The sequence below is a fragment of the Onychostoma macrolepis genome, chromosome 21 (genome assembly GCF_012432095.1).
Source record: "Onychostoma macrolepis isolate SWU-2019 chromosome 21, ASM1243209v1, whole genome shotgun sequence".
Lineage (NCBI taxonomy): Eukaryota > Metazoa > Chordata > Actinopteri > Cypriniformes > Cyprinidae > Onychostoma > Onychostoma macrolepis.
The window spans coordinates 20,124,390-20,145,829 of record NC_081175.1 but is presented as its reverse complement, the minus strand read 5'-3'; the positions used below and the strand labels follow the sequence as shown (position 1 = coordinate 20,145,829).

The following is a 21,440-nucleotide window of genomic DNA, read 5'->3' as shown; positions in this document are numbered from 1 at the left end:
TCCAATATGTTAATCTGAACAAAAATCCTGATAATCAAGCCGTCGTCTGATGAAATCAAATACACAAGATAATGACAATAGCTGTGCTGTGATTTCGGCTATACTCGCATGTAAAATTAGAGAAGCAACATAATATCTGTTTTTAAATGAAAGCGCTACTCCTGTCCGCCACTCGCTGAACAATGCAGACGCAGAGAGAGAATGATGTGTGCGCGCGCTGGGACAGCAAGACATCGCACTCGCACGGCAGTACCAGCGAGTCTCAGAAACTAAATAAGGTTTCGCTAAAGGGGTCTGCAAAATAGCTAAGTTGGCAACACTGTGCATCTCCATTTCTCCAACTACGGGCTAAGCCACGGGTCAAACAGAAAATGAGCGCTGCATTAATCATGCGTTAATAAAATTAGTGCCGTTAAAATGAATTTATGTTTTTGCGAATTTGCTAACTCTGACAGCCCTAATATTTTATATATATATATATATATATATATATATATATATTTATTTAGTTATTTACAAACACAGAGTGGTGGCCAAAATTATTAGAACATTAGTATTTTGACCAGATAAAAAAATGGTTTTAAGTCAAGTATTAAGTATTTTTATATATCCTGAAATAAAACATATTTTGAAGCACAGCAATTACTCTAAAGCTAAAAATATATTAAAGCCAAATAGTAAATAGAGCAAATAATAAACAAAGTACATCATAACCTTAATAAAATGTAAGCTAAATTTAAAACTGAAAATAAAGAATAAAAAAGCTATTTTAAAGTGATAAAACACTAACTGTTTTTACAATGCTGATTTTTCGAATTTACATTAATATACTTTTTTACATCTATAGCTACACGTTCAAAACAAGCTGAGAACGTTCCTAAATTAATTCATTGCCATTTTACCAGTAAATCAAAACTTCAACTTCACATCTGTCCTTTTAGCAGCAGCAAAAACAATTTTTTTTATAGATCTACACAAAAGCAGAATTTTCCCTTCCCATTATAATCAGCAAATCTGTTATTGCAGGAATCTCTTATTTGCGCTGTTGATTATAATAGGACTGTTCTAGTTGCAGTGTATATCGGGTACTACACTGCAAGCAAGTGCTGCAATATCAAGCAAATTCAATATTATTCCAAATTACCACAGATAACTTTTTGCTTTGATTCTAAAGCTGCTTTTTGAGAATCAGGTGCACTCATTTTGGCACCAACGACAGTAAGCAAAACATCTGTGGATCAGACTGCTTGAAACTCACTCTTTAGGAGCAGATGTTGTTACTTATAAGACTTATGGACTATTTTGAGCACCTCCAATTCGCCATTGAATTCACGAACACATCGAACATGTCTGTGATTGGCTATGGTACTCAACAGCTGCAAAACTCAGAGGGTGTAGTGAGAATCAATTCAAGTGGTGAAAGAAAAACTGCCTTTAACATCGTAAAGTTGTTGAATTAGAACTGATTGAAGATAAGGAGGTCACGATGGGCAGTCTGCCCATTTTAGTACTTAATTTAATGAACTTTGCTCGCATTGAAGGGTCAGCTTCATTGCCATGTTCACTCAAGGACGCCCTTACAATCAATCATCCTAAAAATAATTCAAGATGTTAATGATTTGCCACAGTCTTTAAAGAGCTGGCATTGTAGTCCTCACCCACTTCCATTAAAAGGCTCTTTTTAACAGGACGTTTGTCTTTGTTCATCAGCAAGAGACAAGAACAACCAACCTCATCCAAAAAAAAAAGAAAAAAAGAACATAACTCTATCATGCTGCAGTTTCAGTTTGTGTCAAGCTTTATGGTGCAATTTAAGTCTCAGCACACTGCAAATGTCAAGCCCATTTATGGTCACCATGTGTAAAAACAAATCTGTTCTTTCAGTAGAGCAACCAAAATGGTTGTGTATATGCAATGCCGGCAAATATTTTAAAGCATGTCATAAAAAATGCATACAGAAATTTTCATGAATAAGTTAGCTGAATTTAAAAAAAAGTTGTCTTAGCATGCACATTGAATATGAACTTGAAAAAAAAAAATGTTCTTTCTTTTTGGGGCACAGTCTTGTTAATTACACTCGTAAAATATGTGTTATTATCATTACTGTCTGTCTGTCTGTCTGTCTGTCTGTCTGTCTATCTATCCATCCATCCATCCATCCATCCATCCATCCATCCAAATCGAACCCATAATATGCATGCTACTAAATAATTAATTAATTAATAATAATAATTACTACTACTACTATTATTATGCACAGGGCTGCACAATCATATGATATGCACGCTTTTGGAATTTTAGAACTGCTTTATTAATGTGATCATTATTATTATTAATGAATAAGAATAAGAATTTGCATAGAGCTGTAATTACTGGAAATAAAATAAAAATCATGATATGCATGCAATTGGCATTATTAAACTGCATTATTATTATTGATACAAAACTACAATAATAATAATAATAATAATAATTGTTGTATCCATTTAAGAAAATGTGTTTTTATTTTATATTATTATGTTTAAATATTCGTTTGTGTTTTGTTTGAGTTCAATCTGTTAATTAAAAAATAAAATTTTAAACGTCATAAGGGGCGTTAAAGACAATTTTTGATTTTAGTTCTTATTAATTGTGCAGACCTAAGGTCTTTTAACTTCTAAAAAGCTGTTTGAGGACCTTTTGTCAATCATATAGATCACATGTTGATTTGCCATTATACTCACGCTCAGATGTGTATTCTGCCTGTGTGGCTACTGCCGACGACTGATGCTCTTCCTCTGCTTTGGTTGCCATCGCTGCAGCGCCATTATTCTCCTGTTGGGCTCTTCGAACAAGCGCAGCCAACGGGTGATCTGGATCAATGACGTGCAGAGGCTAGAACACATGAAAACATAAGGTCAACAGGGTGTGCAACATTTCCCTCAGCATATACAGTATATATATCCCACCCACAAAATGTGTGTAAAGCTGTTTAAACATAACAGAAATGTAAAAACACCACATGAATGGAATAAATCAGGTTTTAAATCTAGCTAGTGTTTTGTGAGGCCCCTTGGAAGCAATTCACAATAGCACATTGGTTTGTAGTTTTCTCAGGTGGCTTTGTGGCAGCGCCTTCCAGGTTTCTCACAGAGTTTGGCTGCACTTTAGGATTTTCCCTGTCCATGTGATCAGACAGAGCTCCAATTATGTATAAGGTAGCCAGTATAACATTGTATAAGAATAAGACATATTGGGACGTCACTATGAACCAAAGATTTGAAGTCTGCACTCAACTCTCCTCAGTACTTTCTGCCACTGGATGTCACTCCATGCTTTATAGACTTTTGCATGCTGTCATCACTTCTGCTTGTTGCAGTCGAACGGTTTCTTTCTCAACCCAGTGAGACCACTTCTTTTTAGACGACGTGCTGAACACGCACTTTACTGGATTCCCTTCTGTCTCCTAAGGAGGTGACCTTTTAAGTACCGTTCACCAGATGCAGCTTTTTCTGTCTTCCAGTGCATTTTCTGTCTACTCTCTACAAATGTCTACATGCTACTATGACACTATGCCTTCAAAATCCAATTTTCTGGCCTGTTGCTCACTGAATAACAAACTTATATTTTAAGATACAACATAGGAGTGAGGAAATAATGACAGAATTTTCATTTTTAGGTGACAAGCTTATGCAGCTGAAGCTGAAGTACTGTTTTTCACCACCAGAGGTGCAATATTACAAGTATGAGCTTTTAATATTCATCACATCAGCAGAAATCATTCCTCAAAGGCTCATATTTCAAGCTTATAAATGAATGAACTCTTTGGGAAAAAGGTTCTACCCTATGGGTATGAAATTGTCTTCATTCTTTACATTTCCATTCAGACTAAAGAAAATGTATGAGAAACGACAGAAGTATGCAAAAGAAAATGTCTATAGGAACAAGCTAGAAATCACTAAAAAAAAAAAAAGAGCAAAGTTTTTGTGCTTTACATACCTAAACATCTGGTTTTCTGTGATATATTAAACATACACATTGTGATCTCTGATGATTTAAATATGTCAAGGAAGTCATTTAGCTGGCTGACATAAATGAGGTCTTGTGGAAATTGCAAAAATGATTTGTGATAGTCCTCGAAGCATAATTTAAAATGGGTTGAAAATGATAAACAAACCACCATAAGCCATTATTTTTCCAGCAAGTCTGTTTATGAATTTATAGCTGTCCAGGAATTTCATTAGAACTGCATAATTTCTTGGTAATTTAAACCCTAATAAACCTAATAAATGTAGATCCTGTAATTGCATTATATAACATTATGATACAACTTCTATATTATAAATGTAATTTCATTACATGTGTTTATATTACTTTATTTCACATTTAATTAAAAAAAAATATATACTTTTCTGAGAAAAAAAAAAAAAAATCAATGCTACATAAATCTGACAATGTTATGAAAAACATTCATATATATGGCATTGAATCATTGTTTTTTTTTTCTGAAAATTATATTTAAATTATATTTAGCAGGGTAAGTTAAAATCTAAAATACTTCCCTGACTAGACCAATCTTATCTTTTATGTTTTTACATTGATTCAAATTACATTCACATGCCCTGCAAACTGCAAACTTGATAAAGCTGCTTGTGTCATTATGAATGCATGACTGGTTACTTGAGCTGCTATTAAGTTATCAATCAAGCATAACATGTGGGTGGCATAAATCCCGTTTTCTGGAAGAACCAGAACACACAGGTTGACTAATCCACAGAAAAACATGACACGCAGAGGGATCTCAAGCGTAAGACCTGAGATGAATGTTCAACAGTCACTCTTCCTTTAGCATCACAAAACTTAGTTTAATAATTTCTGACAATTCTGGCAGTACTTGACTGTAATAACCAGGAGTTAGCTCCTTTAAATAAATTAGATGAGTCTTGAAAAAGAGAGAAAAAAAATAGTTTCTATAAAGTTCATGATTGAAACGCAAACTTTATACTGTCAAGGCGAGAGCAGAAGACATCTATTAGGAAACCAAATCAGATAACATTAGTTTATTTTACAGGCTTTTATCTCTAATGTCTCTCTGTGCCAGTCTCCAAAAAAATGACAGAGCAACTCAGATTAAACATACAGAATATTAGATGAAGAAATCAAAGATATAAGCATCTGATGAGAACTTCATATCCTTATTTGAACAAATACATAAAAAGGGAACACTTTGATGTCAGATGCTTTCATTTCAGGCCCAGTTCTGCCAAGAAATATAACAACTTAAGAGCAATTTGACATTCATTTTGAAATGCACTGCTTTGAACACTTATCCATCGAATTAGAAAATAATAGCAACAGTCCATTAAGTTGGGTTTTGTGTGTATAGCAGTGGGGTAAATTACATGTCATTGCTGTTTTAGTTATGGACACGTGTAAAAAATGAGATCCAGGCTACACGGTACATAATCACAGTCTGAAAACCGTCAAAAGAGTGCATTAATATTCCTAAACAGCATGGGGTATGTTTGAAGCTGTACCTTCATTATTTCCTCCAGACGAGAGCTCTTCTTGGATGCAAACAAACTCGGGTGCAGGTAGTTTCCATCTCCATCGTCATCATCATCGTCATTGTCAGAATCGTCTGACTTTGATTCTGTTTCAAAAGAGCCAATCGATTGGATTGTTAACTGACTTCAGAAATGTCACATTTGTTCATTATTCCAAAAACAATTGACTCAATTCAACTTCTTAAATGTACAATATATACTACAAAATGACTGACAAAGTGATACAATATATACAACCATTAAAATGTTTGAGGTTGATAATATATTTTACTTTTTTTTTTTTGAGAAGTCCCAAAAGTTGCATTTATTTGATCAAAAATGCAGTAAAACCACTAACAATTTGAAATAATATTACAATTTAAAATGACTGTTTTCTATTTTAAAATGTCATTTATTCCTGTCATGCAAAGCTGAATATTCAGCATCAGTACTCCAGTGTCATATGATCCTGCAGAAATCATTCTAATATGCTGATTTGGTGCTCAACAACATGTCTTATTATTACAGTTTTAAAAACAATTGAGCTGTTTAATATTTAGTTTATATATAATACTTATTTGAATTAGTTTTAGGTCTTTACTTCTTAAAAAATCTTACAGACCCAAAACTTTTGGAAGATAGTGTATTTTGAAGCAAAAATGGACATTTCATTTTATCTAGTGAACTGAATTATGAAAAGCGGGTGTTCAATACCAGAGCAAATCACTATATATTTGACGAAATATTACAAATATATATTACGTCATCTTTTCTAGAATTTTTAGAATCTTTAAATCTTTTCTAGAATAGCCTTTGCCCCAAAACCAACTTTTTTTGTTTGAAATAAAGTGCATAGAAGTATGGGGAAATAAAGGAGGTTTCAATTTCATGTCAACCTAATAAACTGTACACATGAAAAACTTACCCTGTTGCTGGTCCTGTTTGCCCTCTGATGCCGGTGTGTACCTCCCCTCCTTCATAGCTCGTAAAATGTGTTTGTAGTAAGGGTTCAGGTAGTGGTCGAACCGCAGGAAATCAAACTGGGAGTTCCCAGACTGCTTCGCCTTCAGCACAATTTCAAATTGGGCCCCCTGCTTGCATACAAAGTTGGCGGTGCGCTCAATAATAGCGTGCGTCTTGGTGGTCGCAGGCTGAAATAGATGCCAAAGAAATGGGGTAAACAAGACTGAAATTCTGATTAAGCTTATAAGAGAATATGCCATTTAAAAAAAAATAAAGATTCATTAGAAAATTTGTATAGGGAAAAATGCGTATAGAACATTTATCATCAATGACTTCGGGCGCAGGACTTTCTAGCTACTGCAGTTCACACACAAACAATTTATGCATTCCATAAATCTAACCAGGGACATCATTAATTCATTTCCAGCTACACATGCAGATTTAAAATAGTCACACATCTTTCAAGCTGCAGACAAAATCATATTCATGTGCTGAGCTGATTTATGGCGATGCTATATTTTAAATGACAAATGGCACCAATAGTGCTCCAAATGACACATATCCTTCATTAGAAGGAAGCATGAATATTGCATGAGAAGAACTTTTCGAAGGGCTGCACTTTAGCTCCAATGTCCAGGTAAACAGAGAATCTATTGTATTCGAAGCCCCAGAGAGTCAAATAATGACTTGCTAATTTGAAGATAAACAACCCAACGTTTGTCTTTAAAATCGGATTCTTTTGTTGCTTCAAGCTATGTGCTGTACAATAAGCAAGGTAATCAGAGCAGCTGAAGATTAATAATTCAAAAGGCACTTTCAAAGAACCTCACAAATTTGAAACTAATTGGGGTTTTCAAGCCTTAGAAACTGAAGGTTTCGACTAATCCTCCAACCTTGTGACGAATATCACTCCCTCCAGCAAAAAAAGTGCTGGTTGGGGTATGCTGTTGCAAGTGTCTCACTGGATGGTGAAGTATTTATGTTTCTATGTTTCCAGTAGGCTTTTGTGGAAAAGCGCTGACAAATCCCCGGTTTAAGAAGATAAAGGAGGGGCATCGAGACTCCTGAGCTTTTAGAAAAGTATAATTTGGTGGGATCAACCTGCTTTCAGCTACAGGCACAGTAAAAAAAAAAAAAAAAAATCTGTGATTGTGTGGCTCCCAAACGAGGGATCCTGCGGCGATAAAAGCCCATGTCTGGTTTGTGCAGATTGACGTTTGCATCCCACCGTGTGTATGCTGGTTATACAAAGGAAGATCTTTATAGCTCAATCAAAATCTGAAACTTCTGAACAGAAAAGAACAGAGAATAGAGTCTTTACTTTCCACGGAGTCATAAATGGCCTCTTGCAGAGTCCAAATCAACAGTCTTTCGGTATAGTTATCAGACATCCAACAACAGAAATGCAAATCAAGCACATATTATTTAATTAAAATATGTAGGTAATGGTGATTACAAGTAGGGATGCACAATATATTTGTTCCATATTAATCTGCAAATATTAGAGACTTTCATTTCACTTATTAGAGGTTCACCTAAAAACGAAAAATCTGTCATCATTTACTTATCCTCAAGCTGTTTCAAATCTCTTTAGATTTCTTTCTTCTGCTGAACACAGAAGATGATATTTTGAAGAATGTTGGGGAAAAAAAGAACTTGAGGGAGGGTAAATGACGACAACATTTTCATTTTTGAGTGAACCACCCCTTTAATTGATCTGCATATTCAATAGTGTGTGTTCATTTCCCAGATTTTGAATCGCCATCTAACTCACTAATTAGTGTTATATGCAATCTTTAGCAAATCTCCAAATAAATATCCATTTTCGTGCTGTTCAATATAATGCTGTGAAGCCTAAATTCACTTGTAGTATTTATAATGAATGATTTAGCTTTAAAAACGGTTATATATAATCTTCAGTAAATCTCCAAATTAATATCAATTTGTATGCTATACATTACGTTATATGTTGTGATGCCTAATTCACTTGCAGAATTTAAAAATGATTGATTTTAGTTTAGTGCATTATTTTAATTTATTTAGACAAAATAGTATTGAATCTTTTAAAGGCCGTAACATGAAAATAATTACTGTCTTATGGGAATCGACCAGAATTTTACTACTGGTGCATCCTTAAGTGAAACTGTGTAAAATGGGTATACTTCATTATCTGCTCACCAGCTCTACATCCGGAGGGATGAGGAGGCCAGGGGGCGCCACAAACGGCTCCTCACTCTCTTCCTCTTGCTGCTCTTGATCTGAGAGAAGGGCAAAAGGTGGGAAAAACAGAACGAAGAGACAAAATTAGATTGGCAAGGCAAAAGAATCACAAAGAATCAGAGTTTCAGGAGCAGGATGAGAAACACACACACACACACTATGCAACTATGAAGCTTTCGTTAACCAAGGCCACTTTAAAAGAACCGGAGGCACTTTAAGTTTCATTTTGAGTTACTACAACTTTCTGAGAGACCACAAGCCCCGTCAGCTCGGTTTACTGCTGCTGCCTCTATGCACTCTTCTACCCTCTGCCTCCACGAATTGGCCAAGACAGGTAAAAACCAAATTAAAATTTGATGCTGAATACAGTGTGAAGGGAAATGGGGCCAGAAGATGGAAACACACTGCTGGTGCATTAATGGAGAAAATAATCAAATCCAGTAGTTCCAAAGTGCCACATTAGTTGCTCTAATAAATCAAACAGCTCTTCTAAACCCATCCAACAAATAGTAAGATGTCACATGATCAATTTTTTTTTTACGCTGATGGTTACAATCAAATAATCTCGCTCAACATTTTTGGTCACAATCAAATCATCTCACAAAGCTTTGTGTAAATGGCATAAGGTCTGGTCTACACTGCAGATTATTTTGGCCAAGAGCCAGCCACTTAGAAACACACCATCAGAATGACATGAAAATGACTGAGCACTGTTTGTTTTGTTTTTCTACGTTTAGATCATACCACAATAATAGACTGGCATTAAAAATATCATTCAGTTATTTTCAAAAGTAACAAGCATAGAATATTTCACAGAAATAGGGCTGGGCAATATGGGCAAAAATAATTATCACAATGCTTTTTTCCCATTATAAAATAGAAATGTTTGTTCAAGAATGTCCCTTGAACATCATAATCCTTTATGATTAAGGGGGATGGAAATGCTTTCCACATTTATTAGACCTTGAGAATGAATGTAAACAACTTGTTCACAATTAACTTTAACAATTTAATTGATATTTTAAAATGTAATAATTTGAAAATATAACAATTTACAACAAAACAGTTTTTTTGTAAATAAGATGCTGCAAAACAGAACTGTGTAAATACTACATGAATTAGAAATATCTTTGTTGCATGACATTCCTTAAAATATTACTATTAATATTACTGCTCTGAGAAGTACAATTTAGTAAACAACAGTAATATATTTCTGTTATAATTTCTTCAAGTTAAACTAAAATTTTACGGTCTGTCTTGAAGATTTTTGAGTTTCAATGTGTATTTGAATGTCTTTATTTTTTTATGGAATGGTGAAAAGCGTGCTCGTGTCCTCATATATTGAGATGGCAGATGCTGAAAACTAGGGATACACCGATACCACTTTTCCCAGAACGAGTCAGATACGATACTTTTATTCTTGGTACTTGCCAATACAGATACCTGTATTTTCATTGCATTTGTAATAAAAAAAATAAATTAAATAAATCATATTAGCTGGCTTTATTTACCAAACAGATATTTCCTTGAGTTAATTTCACACATTTAAAGCTGCAGTTCGTAACTTTTTTTGTGTTCAAAATTTACATAATAAGCGAGTACACCATGAATCCATTTTCCAAACCGTGTTTTTGGCTTGTCCTGAATCACTACAGTACACCTATAATAAGTGTTTATATTCGGACAATTTTAGACTGGTTCGGGTAGGTACCGCTACAGAGTAGCCCAGTGATTCGTCAAAGACATAAACAGAGAGAAGTAGCTCCGGCTACAATATTCTTCCCCAAGACGCACACAGTTCTGTTTATTAACCACTAAAGCGCCAAAAGTTACAAACCGCAGCTTTAATTATGCCCGTTAAAATTTATTGTACAAGTCTTTGTTACTTTCACTGTTCATTTTATTACATTATGGTATTTCATCTTTAATTTAATAGAGCATTAGAGCTGCTCCATTGCAGCAGCTCAGTAGTGTAATCACAAGACGTTATCCTGTAATAATGTGGCGAACCACTCGTTATATGTAAATCTTGTAACAGCGATTAACATTTTTTGAAATATAAGTTGGCTTTTGATCATCTGAAACCTGCTGCCACTTATATTCCAAAGCAACTCACATAATGCAATTAAGTTTCTAGTTTCACTTTCGCTTTAAACAAAGTTGTGTATGCTTGACGTTTAAAATAAATGTTGTTTACAGTGAATGCCCCTATAATTTTTGTTTGTTTTATATTTGCAATTTAGTTTTAATCCAAATGATGCATCTGCTAATAGATTGAACATCAATAAAGATCATACAACAGAAGTGCGTTCACTCTCTCTCTTGCTTGATTCTCTCCCTCTCTTTACCCTCAAGTAACTTTAGTGACTTCTGCATTGTTTTACTTTTTGACATATCCGACCGAACTACATACTTTCCAGTGATGTTTGTGAGAAAGGGATATTCTCTTGACAAGCTCTCACACTATTTTCTTATCAACTCGTGTACATCAGCTATACAGACATGAATACTGAATGTTTAACATTATATTGATTACATATGTGACCACCCTGCTGCATGGAGTTTGTGTCATAACAATATTAAATTATTTGTATATATTTTGTTATGTATTTAGGTATGTCTATTTCTATTTACATGTGTATATAAGTTAAATTAAAATTACTTTAATGTGTTATAATGAGTTTGCACTGGACAGTCCAGCTGCATTTTCCGAATTCCTGGTGGCAGTTGAGAGAGAGTAGAGTTACCGTGACAACTGCAGCGCATCCTCAGACAACAAAGAGGACCGCTTGGCCAACCACTAACTCTTGTCTCTGTCTCTCTCATTTATTATTAAGGTTAGTTAAAGTTATTAAAATGTAATGCCAAACTACAGTTTACATGATTTAATGTGTTAATAATTTGTTTAAATTGATCATTTGTGTAATTGTGTAATTTTCATACCCGTTTCATAGAGAAGTTTATATGAGTCGTTTGCATACTACCTTTAATACTTACCGGAGTAGTTGATCTGAGATATTTATGAGTAAATCCAGATGTGTGGAAGATCTGCAACATTTCTGTATATATTATTATCTATTTATTTGTTTACTGTGATTTGATTTAAGTATTTATATGTGTTGATGACTACTGTGATTCAAAGTGTCTTAATGAAATACAATGTATATTAAAGACAACAAAGAGGACCGCTTGGCCAACCACTAACTCTTGTCTCTGTCTCTCTCATTTATTATTAAGAGAGTACTACACATACAAGTACTTCATAGACATCCTTAATCTCGAATAACTACATTCTGCTTTCTCTTGTCAGTGTTTCTTTGTCTGGTGCACTGTTTACATGCTGTGTGGTATCAGCTTTTGGTACAGGAGCATTTTAAAGAGTACAGGAGCCCAGTATCAGCATATCCCTCCCTACTGAAAACACAGTGAACTCCTAATATCTTAAACGGCATTAAACCAGCAAATCAGGTAATTATTGCATCTTCAAAAGATCTCGTTCTACAAACTCACACCCAATTTCATAAAATCCCTTAAGTTAAGAAATTGTTTAGTAATATTACACTTACAACTATGGGTTTTCTTAACTTTAGGGGTTTCTTGCAACTAGGCACTGGTACCTTGTCATCATGACTTTATTTCCAGGTGGAATGATTAAAAAAAGAAAAGAAAAAAAAAAGAACCTGTGTGCCCTTATTCTTGAAAGTCATCTAAAGCCAGCCAATCAGCTCAGAGCTCGCCACATCCAGAAAGTGCTTTCCAATTTTGTGGGCAATATCAGATGGCAAGTGAAAGAACTTTGGGGCATGACGTCCGAGGCTGATGATTGCAAATGCTGAGGTGTCTGGTGTCTGGATTCCAGTTCAGCAGCTACAAAATTTATGACTTCATCACAGTCACTGTAAGAAAAAGACATCAATGCCACTAGTTGAATGTGTGTGTGTGTGTGTGCGGTGAGTGGGTGGATAAAGACTATGCGCCATGGGCCAAGTCTTGTTCTCTGTAGAGTGCTGGTGCGAGCAGGTGTGAATGAGGAGCACAAAAGCATTGAGGGTGATTACTGTTTGTTTTAGAAACTCATTTGTCACCGAATTTCTGCTTGAGACGAGCTCTGAGGACTCAAACTTATTCCAGGCTCCTGTATTTATAAAGCAATCAGCCATGGAGTGTGATGTTTTTGCTAAAACCCTGTAGTGGTTAACCGCTGGACCTTGCTTGTCATTAACAGTCCCTGCATATCCACAGCCTACCTTGCTCAGTCTTTAAAAAACTTTGAGCTTTTCAGTGCCTTGAGGCTCAAAAACGATACTTATTTGACCTAAGGGAAATGGTCTCTTTTCATCCCGGAGCATTTTGAAGTTCGTAGGCTAAAGTATGCAGAGAAACCTGTCTCAGAAACTGAATCTCCTCAGGCTCAGACTTACAAGCAGCATTTCAAAGCAAGCATGTGGTTTTTGAAGTTGTGTGTTTTCTAGACTTGTACGGATCCCACCTGCTTCTTTGCTGGCCTCTTCTTCCTCAGTGGGCTGGGAGGGGTCATAGTAGTCAGCGCTGTAACGGAAGGCCACTGCGTTGTAGGTGCCTTCATCAGCCAAGGCTTCGCTCAGCCTTTTATACTCCTCCTCTGAAAACAGAAAGAAAGATTCACTGGAAAAATTCACATGAAAAAAAATTCACTTCTGAATTAACTACAGTGCTCATCATCCTCAAACATTCTCTTTCTATTCTTATCCACAGCTGATTCACAAGTTTCAAACACTGTAAAGTTGGATTAAACAAATCATTACTGAACCAGTTTAATTCAAATAGAAATGCTACACAAAAAAAAAAAAAGAAGCTTTTCGGTCACACTTTATTTTAAGGTCCAATTCTTGCTATTAACAAACCATTAACTATTACTGTTGCCTCAGAAAACTCCTAGTTTGCTGCTTATTAATAGTTAGTAAGGTAGTTAAGTTTAGGTATTAGGAATGTAGAATTTGGTAATGCAAAATATGTGCTTTATAAGTACTAATAAACAGCCAATGTGTTAATAATAGACATGCTAATAAGCAACTAATTAACAGTGAGAATTGGTCCCTATACTAAAGTGTTACCAGATTTTCTATCGTTAGGTGAGGTTTCTATTTTCGTATTGCATACACCATTCAAATATTTGCTCAGATTTTTTATGTATTTGAAAGTCTCTTACATTCAGCAAGGCTGCATTTATTTGATCAAAAACACATTAAAAAAACTGTAATATTGTGAAAAATTATTAAAATTGAAAATAAATGTTTTCTATTTAAGCATATTTTAAAAAGCAATTTATTCCTGTGATGACAAAGCTGAATTTTCAGCAGCCATTACTCCAGTCTTCAGTGTCACATGATTCTTCAGAAATCATTCTAATATGTCACCCTGGACCACAAAACCATTCATAAGGGTCTTTTTTTATTATTATTATTGAAATGTATACATCATCTGAAAGCTGAATAAATAAGCTTAAAGCTTTCCATTGATGTATAGTTTGTTAGGACAATATCTGGCCAAGATACAACTATATGAAAATCTGGAATCTGAGGGTGCAAAAAAAAAAAATCTAAAAATTGTAAAAATATCTTCATGGAACATGATCTGTACTTAATATCCTAATGATTTTTGGCATAAAAGAAAAATCATAATTTTGACCCATACAATATAATTGTTGGCTATTGCTACAAATATACCAGTGCTGCTACTTGTTTTGTGGTCCAGGGTCACATATGTTGATTTGGTGGTCAAGTAACATTTTTCTCATAACAGTTTTTTCAGGATTCTTTGATGTTTACAGTGTTCAGAAGAACAGCATTTGTTTGAAATAGACATCTTTAGTAACTATAATATTTAGATTTTTCTTTCTCTCCACTTATAGCAAAAATGCTGCACAAAAGCTGTATTAATTCCACACTAAAACTTAAAACCTCATATATTCACACCAATCCACACATCCAAGCAGCCACAGTGAGTTCTCATATTTAATGATCTCACTACAAAATCAAAACTACTAAAACTGCAATAGAGCACAAGGACAGTCCAATATTAAACAATCACAATGCTTTATTACAGTTTATAGGATGTTAATGTAGACAGATTGATAAAAGTTTAATGAGGTTAGGTCTCCCCCGAAGGGCGAATCCACATGATGACTACAGAGATAATGACTATGGCGTACTGACACTATCAGCAGAGGACATCATAATTCATTACCACTCACTGCGCACCTCTGTTTAAAGATTGTTAACCTGCAAATTGAGCCGATGAGCGTAATTTTGGACTTTTTAACCTGTTGATGCATCTACGGAGTTATAAGAATGTGCCATACTGATTTATCTCAATTTGATAAATCAGAATAGTTCTAAGATTAAGAAGTCGCGAAACAACATTCTGAAAATGTTTAAAAACATTGCAACAAAAGTTAAAACCCAATAGTTCCCGGCTCTAAAAAGTGATTTGGATGAGCCATGATTGATGCCCTTATGTGTGTATGAAATATTTCATACACACAAACAATATTTTTGAATGATATTTCAGTGCATCCAAAACAATACATCACTTATTGCTTTCTTAGAATACATATTTGATAATATCTTGTGTTAATCAGGCCAAGCGTCATGCCTCAATGAATTAAACAGTTAAATTGCTGGGTGTAGTCAAGGGACAAACTTCATTCTGAACCGCATTCTTGAACAAACATTTCAGAACAAGTTTTAACCGTCACATCTACATCAATAACAACATCTAACATGGTAACCAACAGCAACAACACTTTCACATTCAATGGACTAAACTTATTTGATTTATTTCAAAACAAACAGCCATGTCAGTTTTACGCTCTTCACAGTATACAAAACAAGCACAAGTACCTTTCACTATTCTGGAAATATAATACAATCAAAAAGATATTAGAGGAAAGCACTTAAAGCCTGACCGCACCAGTCTAAAGTCTATAACCATGAAAAACTGCACTGAAGAGCTCTGGTTGTCCACCTAAGCAAAACAAGCTAGATTCATTATTTCAGATTGAAAAGGTCAGTTTTTTCTCCCACTGCCACTATGAAAGGGTTCTCTTCATGCATTTCTACTTTTATAAATATATATATATACACCTCCCAATGAAAGAATCTCACACAGGGACAAGAAAGACATGTTGTGGTTTCAGAACGTTTTCCATGATTAATAAAAGAAGTTTATAGTTTATGAGTGTATAGAAAATTGGTATTTTGGAATGGGTTCAGGGGGTTTCAAAAGTCTGAAACGGCTAGTGAAAATGCTTCTACTTTGCATTTTTCGAATTGATTAACTTAACAGAAAGTTAAGAGAAAAGTTAATACTAGTTCATGAGTTTATATAAATAAACAAAAAAGTAAACCTTGAGTTAAGTGGGGTACAAAAGTCTGAATTGGCTAATGAAAATGCTTCTATTTTGCATTTTTCTAATTGAATAGGTTAGCAGATGTTAACAGAACATTAACAGAAAAATGTTCATAGTTCATGAATTTATAGAAAACGTAAAAAAAACAAAAACAAAAAAACCATTTGAACTTTAAATGGGTTAAGTCCAAAAGTCTGAAACTGCAGGTGAAAAAGATTCTATTTTTGCATTTAGTTTTTTTTGACATCATGTTATCAGTATTTTAGTTAATTTTATATATATTTTTAGAATATATATTTTTTTTTAATTATGAAGAAATTACATATACAGAAGATTTCGAAATCTCTTAGCAATAGGCTAGGTAAAGTATTTGCCTAATGACAATGTGCACTTTAGATATTAATTTGCATGTGCACAGATATTAATGCCAAAAAATGCTTTTGTCAACAAAAACAAAATGAAAAATGTGCGTCATGACAAAAAAAAAATAATTATAAATTAAAATGTAAAAATCAGTTAACAAAAAAATATTTAATATATATAAAAACTATTTTTATGAAAATATTTCTGAAAAATTTGAAAAATACAAAAAAGGTGATTGTTTCAAACAAAGCATAGTAAATAAATAATGCTGCACCCAAATGTATCCTAAACCAGAAAAAAACGCTGCTTGAGTCAAGAGTAAAAATAACAAAAAAAAAAAAAAAAGTAAAAAACTTGGACTAAAGATAAAATGTAAAAATGAACGCTGCACCCGAGCTGACATTAACTTCACACATTTGAATAATGCAGTGGTTTTCAAACTTGTTCCTGGGGACCCACATCTGATTCAGATCATCAGCTTGTTAGGAAAGAGCTCCATGAACTCAAATGAGTGTGTCAGATAAGGGAGACATGCAAAACGTGCAGAGCAGTGGGTCCCGAGGAACAGGATTGAAAACCGCTAGAATAATGTATGAAAATTGACTGAGCTGATAGATCAATGTTCATTCACCTTGCCTGGCCTCCTCCTCCAGAAGATCAGTGTGCATGGCCAGGTACCTCTCCTCATCACACAGAGCCTCTATCCTCGCCTCCTCCTCAGACAGCTGGTAATCGTGATTCCACGAGCCTGCGTCATATTCCGAAAGATCGTGTAAATGACCGCGGCCATCGTACCTGCAATATGAATCACGTGGTTAAAGGCGAGGGGAAATTAACATTGGATTACATACAAGAAATACTCACCACAATGAAGAACCCTAAAAGTAAAGCCGTTTTTATATTCACGTATAAGCTTTCTTTCGAAATGCTACTTCACTTACAAGGTTTGCATGAGGAGATGCAAAAAAAGACGGCCTATGTGATGCACTCCAGATGGTATACGGGTCAACAGATGAGTGCACTTGCGTGATAAACTTACTAAATCCATCTAATTCTTCACTAAAACCATAAAAAGACGCAACAGGCCTGAGTAAAGAACGAATAAAAACAAAAAACAAAAAAAACGCAAACAACTCTCCTCTTACCTTACATGGTTCAACAAACCATTCCAACTTTTTGAGACAACTGCCATCATCATTCCTAAATATACTGTAAAAGAAGTACATCCACACAAGCCCGAGCACATAAATACCTATCCGTAAGAACCCATATGGAGGAAATTTTCCTGCGCTCGCTCCTGTACTCCACTTCTCAGTTCCAGTTTCTTCGGCAAAAGAGAGAAGTGGGCGATGAGGTGGCAATCGGGGCCTGGCGGGACCCCTTAGCCTTAATTGCTGAGGAAATAAGTTCTGTATTACGTGATAGAGAGACACACACATACACATTGGAAACAAGAAAACAGATCCATGCAGATTAAGGTGGCTCAATGCAACCCGCTGCTTTTCAACACACCCCAATTTTCACATTTTTTAAAAGGACTGCAGCTGAACTGGAAAAAGTGTGGAGGAAAAGACAAAACAGATAAAGAATGCAATATTCGACTGACTATGTGTTAAAAGTACTTCCTGCAAAAGAACAATGTTAGACTTCGGATCTATGCACAAAGACAGAATTCATATAATGGGATTTGAATCATATATTACTTCATATATGAGAACCACCTTAATGCACGGACTAATTTACAGTAGCAGGTTAATCTAACGTGAATTTGCCATGGTTTGCATTTGTGACCCTGGACCACAAAACCAGTCATAAGTAGCATGGGTATATTTGTTGCAATACATTGTATGGGTCAAAATGATAGATTTTTCTTTTATGCCAAAAGTCATTAGGATATTAAGTAAAGATCATGTTACATTTAGATATTTAGTGAATTTCCTATCATAAATATCATTTTTTTTTTTTTTTTTTGCAATATGCATTGCAAATTGAACTTCATTTCAACTTTAAAGGCGATTTTCTCAACATTTTAATATTTTGATGATCTCGTCCCAATATTGTCCTATCCTAACAAACCAGGAAATACTCAATTAAAAAGAAATGACCCTTATGACTGGTTTTGTGGTCACATTCAATCAAATAAATGCATGGGACCAAAGCAAATTCCTAAAGTGCTAAGAAGCAGAGGCCTCACATGACCGTGGATTCATATTCACTTATCATTCAATAAATTTGTCATTCATATTTATTTATTTTTTTTACCTATATTTTAAATTATATAAGTGAGGACCAAGTGAGCAAGGACTCTGCTTTGGATTTAAAACATCCCCTAACCCTGCGCAAAAAAAATAAAAATAAAACTCTTAAACCGGCCTATGCTGGTTTGCTGGTCTCCTGGATGGTTTTAGAGGGGTCTGGGCACTTTTTCAGCCTGTCAGCCTGGGAGACTAACTTAAACCAGCTAAGACCAGCAAACCGTCTTAGGCTGATCTTTCTGTTGAAACATTTGTCAGCTTTGTCAGTGCATTGAGCTTACAAATAATCACAACCCAAGCAAGTTATCTTAGATCTGTCAATTTAAAGTTTCTTTTATTCACGTTTGGCCATGTAAACATCACACAATGCCATCAGCTCCTCCCGTGCTGCAAAACAACAAATACATCCAAGGTCCCTTTGGAAGACATTAAGTTGGTTAAGTAATAATTCCCATTAGGTTTGTTTAACCGACCTATCGATCATGATGTTCTTGTCCCCCATCCATGGGATAAGGTGTTTGCCCTGATCGTGGTAGATGGCCCTCTCATCGTCCCGGAACATCTTGCAGGCGTAGCCGAACACCAGCAGCTCCGCATACTTGCTGCTGTCGCTCTGCTCCTTAGTCGCTTTATTATGGTCCGTCTTGCTTCCCCCGCGTCGATACATTCCTGATAATATCGGCAAGACACGAGAAATATGCGATAAACTGCTAGAAATGTATAACCATTTCTTTAAAGTTGGGAAAAGTGGGATAAAATATGTCTGCTAACAATTGCTCCAACACATAGCAACACACACTGAAACAAATATGGCGTGTTGAAGAATGTTGCGTTTCGGAGTCGCAGATTCGTTGCACTGTGTTTCGTGAAACTGAACGCGGTGCTGCTGTTTTAATTCGTAAACAATATATTTGAATATAATATGTGAGCTTTTACAATATTTAAACAGTTTAGGTATGCATATACATAGGAAAGATATACACCAGTCATATTCGAGACGAAAACCTCAAAGTGAAAATGAAAATGATAGCGCAGATTTGACCCACGCTGTAAACTTGACTGAACACAGAAACAAAGTCAGAGAATCAGTTAACATTCATCAAAAAAGAAGCAGCATCTCAAACTAAATTTTATATGAGATGTTTTATTTTCTATTAATTTTTAGTGGGGTTTGCCATTTTTGCAATACTGTTACCAGTAGCCAATGTGGGACACACTGAAATACAGCTTAAACCCTGATGTGCGCTATTTCTAGCAATAAACAATTTTCAGGAAATAAACATCAATAATAAATATATAATTTAAACATAAAACTATACTAGAATGGGTTATAGGTTTGCACATTTGTTCAAAATTATGCTAGGGGTGGATATTTGCCCAAAGAAAAGGCAAAAGAGAAATCACACACACACAAACGCACACACACGGTTTAGTTATCATTAATCTCTATTTTAATCTACAGCTAAATTAAACTGCCCTATTATGGATTTTTGAAAATCACCTTTCATGCAGTGTTTAATGAAATGAAAACATCCTGCAAAGTTTTAAATCTGAAAGTGCACCGTATATAAAGTTATTGTCTCTCAAATGAAAGAGTCGACTCTGAATCATTTAAACGAGTCATTAACAGGGTGTCTACAGATATGAACAAGTTAGATTTAAGACTTTTTAAGACCTTTTTAATACCACCATATGTAAAATTTAAGACCAAACCTGTGAAGGAACTACACATTATATTACATATGTAAATGTAATATTTAATGTGTTTTTAAATTTAAAAAGAAAACAAAATATCATCGCTGTCAAAAATGATATTTATCATTACGATATACAGAGAACTTTTCATATCTGAAGACAATATCCCATATAAAATATCCCTCAAAAGCTCCACATCAGCAATATTTTTGGTGGTGTAAATGAAGCAATATTTTCATCAGTTTTCTATTCAGCATTTACATATTTAAATCTGCATGTTTTTAATATTTACCCCAGGTTGTTATTTGCCTCCATAAAGTCCAATATTTTTTAACCTTATTAAATGTATGCGTCATCTTTCATGTCAAATTCTTACAACTGATGAGGAAATTTAATATACACAACAGGGCTGTTAGCAATCAAATTAAATAATTTGCACTACAAATTTACAACCGCAATAAATAATGTTATGAGATTAATAGTTTTAAATAATTTTTTTTGAATATACAAATAAGAAATGTTGGTGGAAAAATGCATACTTTTAAACTAACTAAACCACCAGTAGGTGGCGGTAATCACTTATTCATTCAACCGATTCATTCAAAACACTGAATCATTCAGGAACAAAAATGCTTGGAGAATGTGCAATACTTCTGATCTTTGTTTGGAACTATTTTCGTTGGTGAAATAGAACAAAACAGTCAATATTCTGTCTGAAATGTAAGTAACTACTTAACTACTTGTTTCTTGAGCCAAAATCAATGTAACATATTTAGCAAAATAGTCCCCTTATCATGGTACGTTATCATCATCATCATGTTATAAATAAACTAAACATTTTGAATTTTTACCTCAGTATGTTTGTTCTGTGAGTTTCTTTATGTTTGCCGTTATGCTCATTTGATTTGATTTCTCCATACAAGTCTCTCACAGAGACAGGCAGCATTAGCCTCAACAGCGCAACATTGATACCAGAAATACACGATCCATTATCAATCGCTGTTTACGCTGAATGTAATAAAATGTCAC

The 21,440-nt window shown here is 34.6% G+C and overlaps 1 protein-coding gene across 2 annotated transcripts in view; it reads right to left on the bottom strand.

Moving 5' to 3' along the window:
- Nucleotides 1–19,539, bottom strand: part of sfswap (splicing factor SWAP) — a 95,322-nt gene extending 75,783 nt beyond the window's left edge. For both annotated transcript variants that reach the window (XM_058757420.1, XM_058757421.1), the window contains exons 1-7: nt 19,190–19,539; nt 17,093–17,256; nt 13,198–13,329; nt 8,667–8,746; nt 6,451–6,676; nt 5,517–5,632; nt 2,724–2,874 (exon numbers count right to left, since the gene is read on the bottom strand). In XM_058757420.1, the coding sequence (XP_058613403.1) occupies nt 2,724–2,874; nt 5,517–5,632; nt 6,451–6,676; nt 8,667–8,746; nt 13,198–13,329; nt 17,093–17,256; nt 19,190–19,383 (1,063 nt within the window). In that variant the 5' untranslated portion in view covers nt 19,384–19,539. The remainder of the gene's footprint in view (nt 1–2,723; nt 2,875–5,516; nt 5,633–6,450; nt 6,677–8,666; nt 8,747–13,197; nt 13,330–17,092; nt 17,257–19,189) is intronic.
- Nucleotides 19,540–21,440: the final 1,901 nt, after the last annotated feature.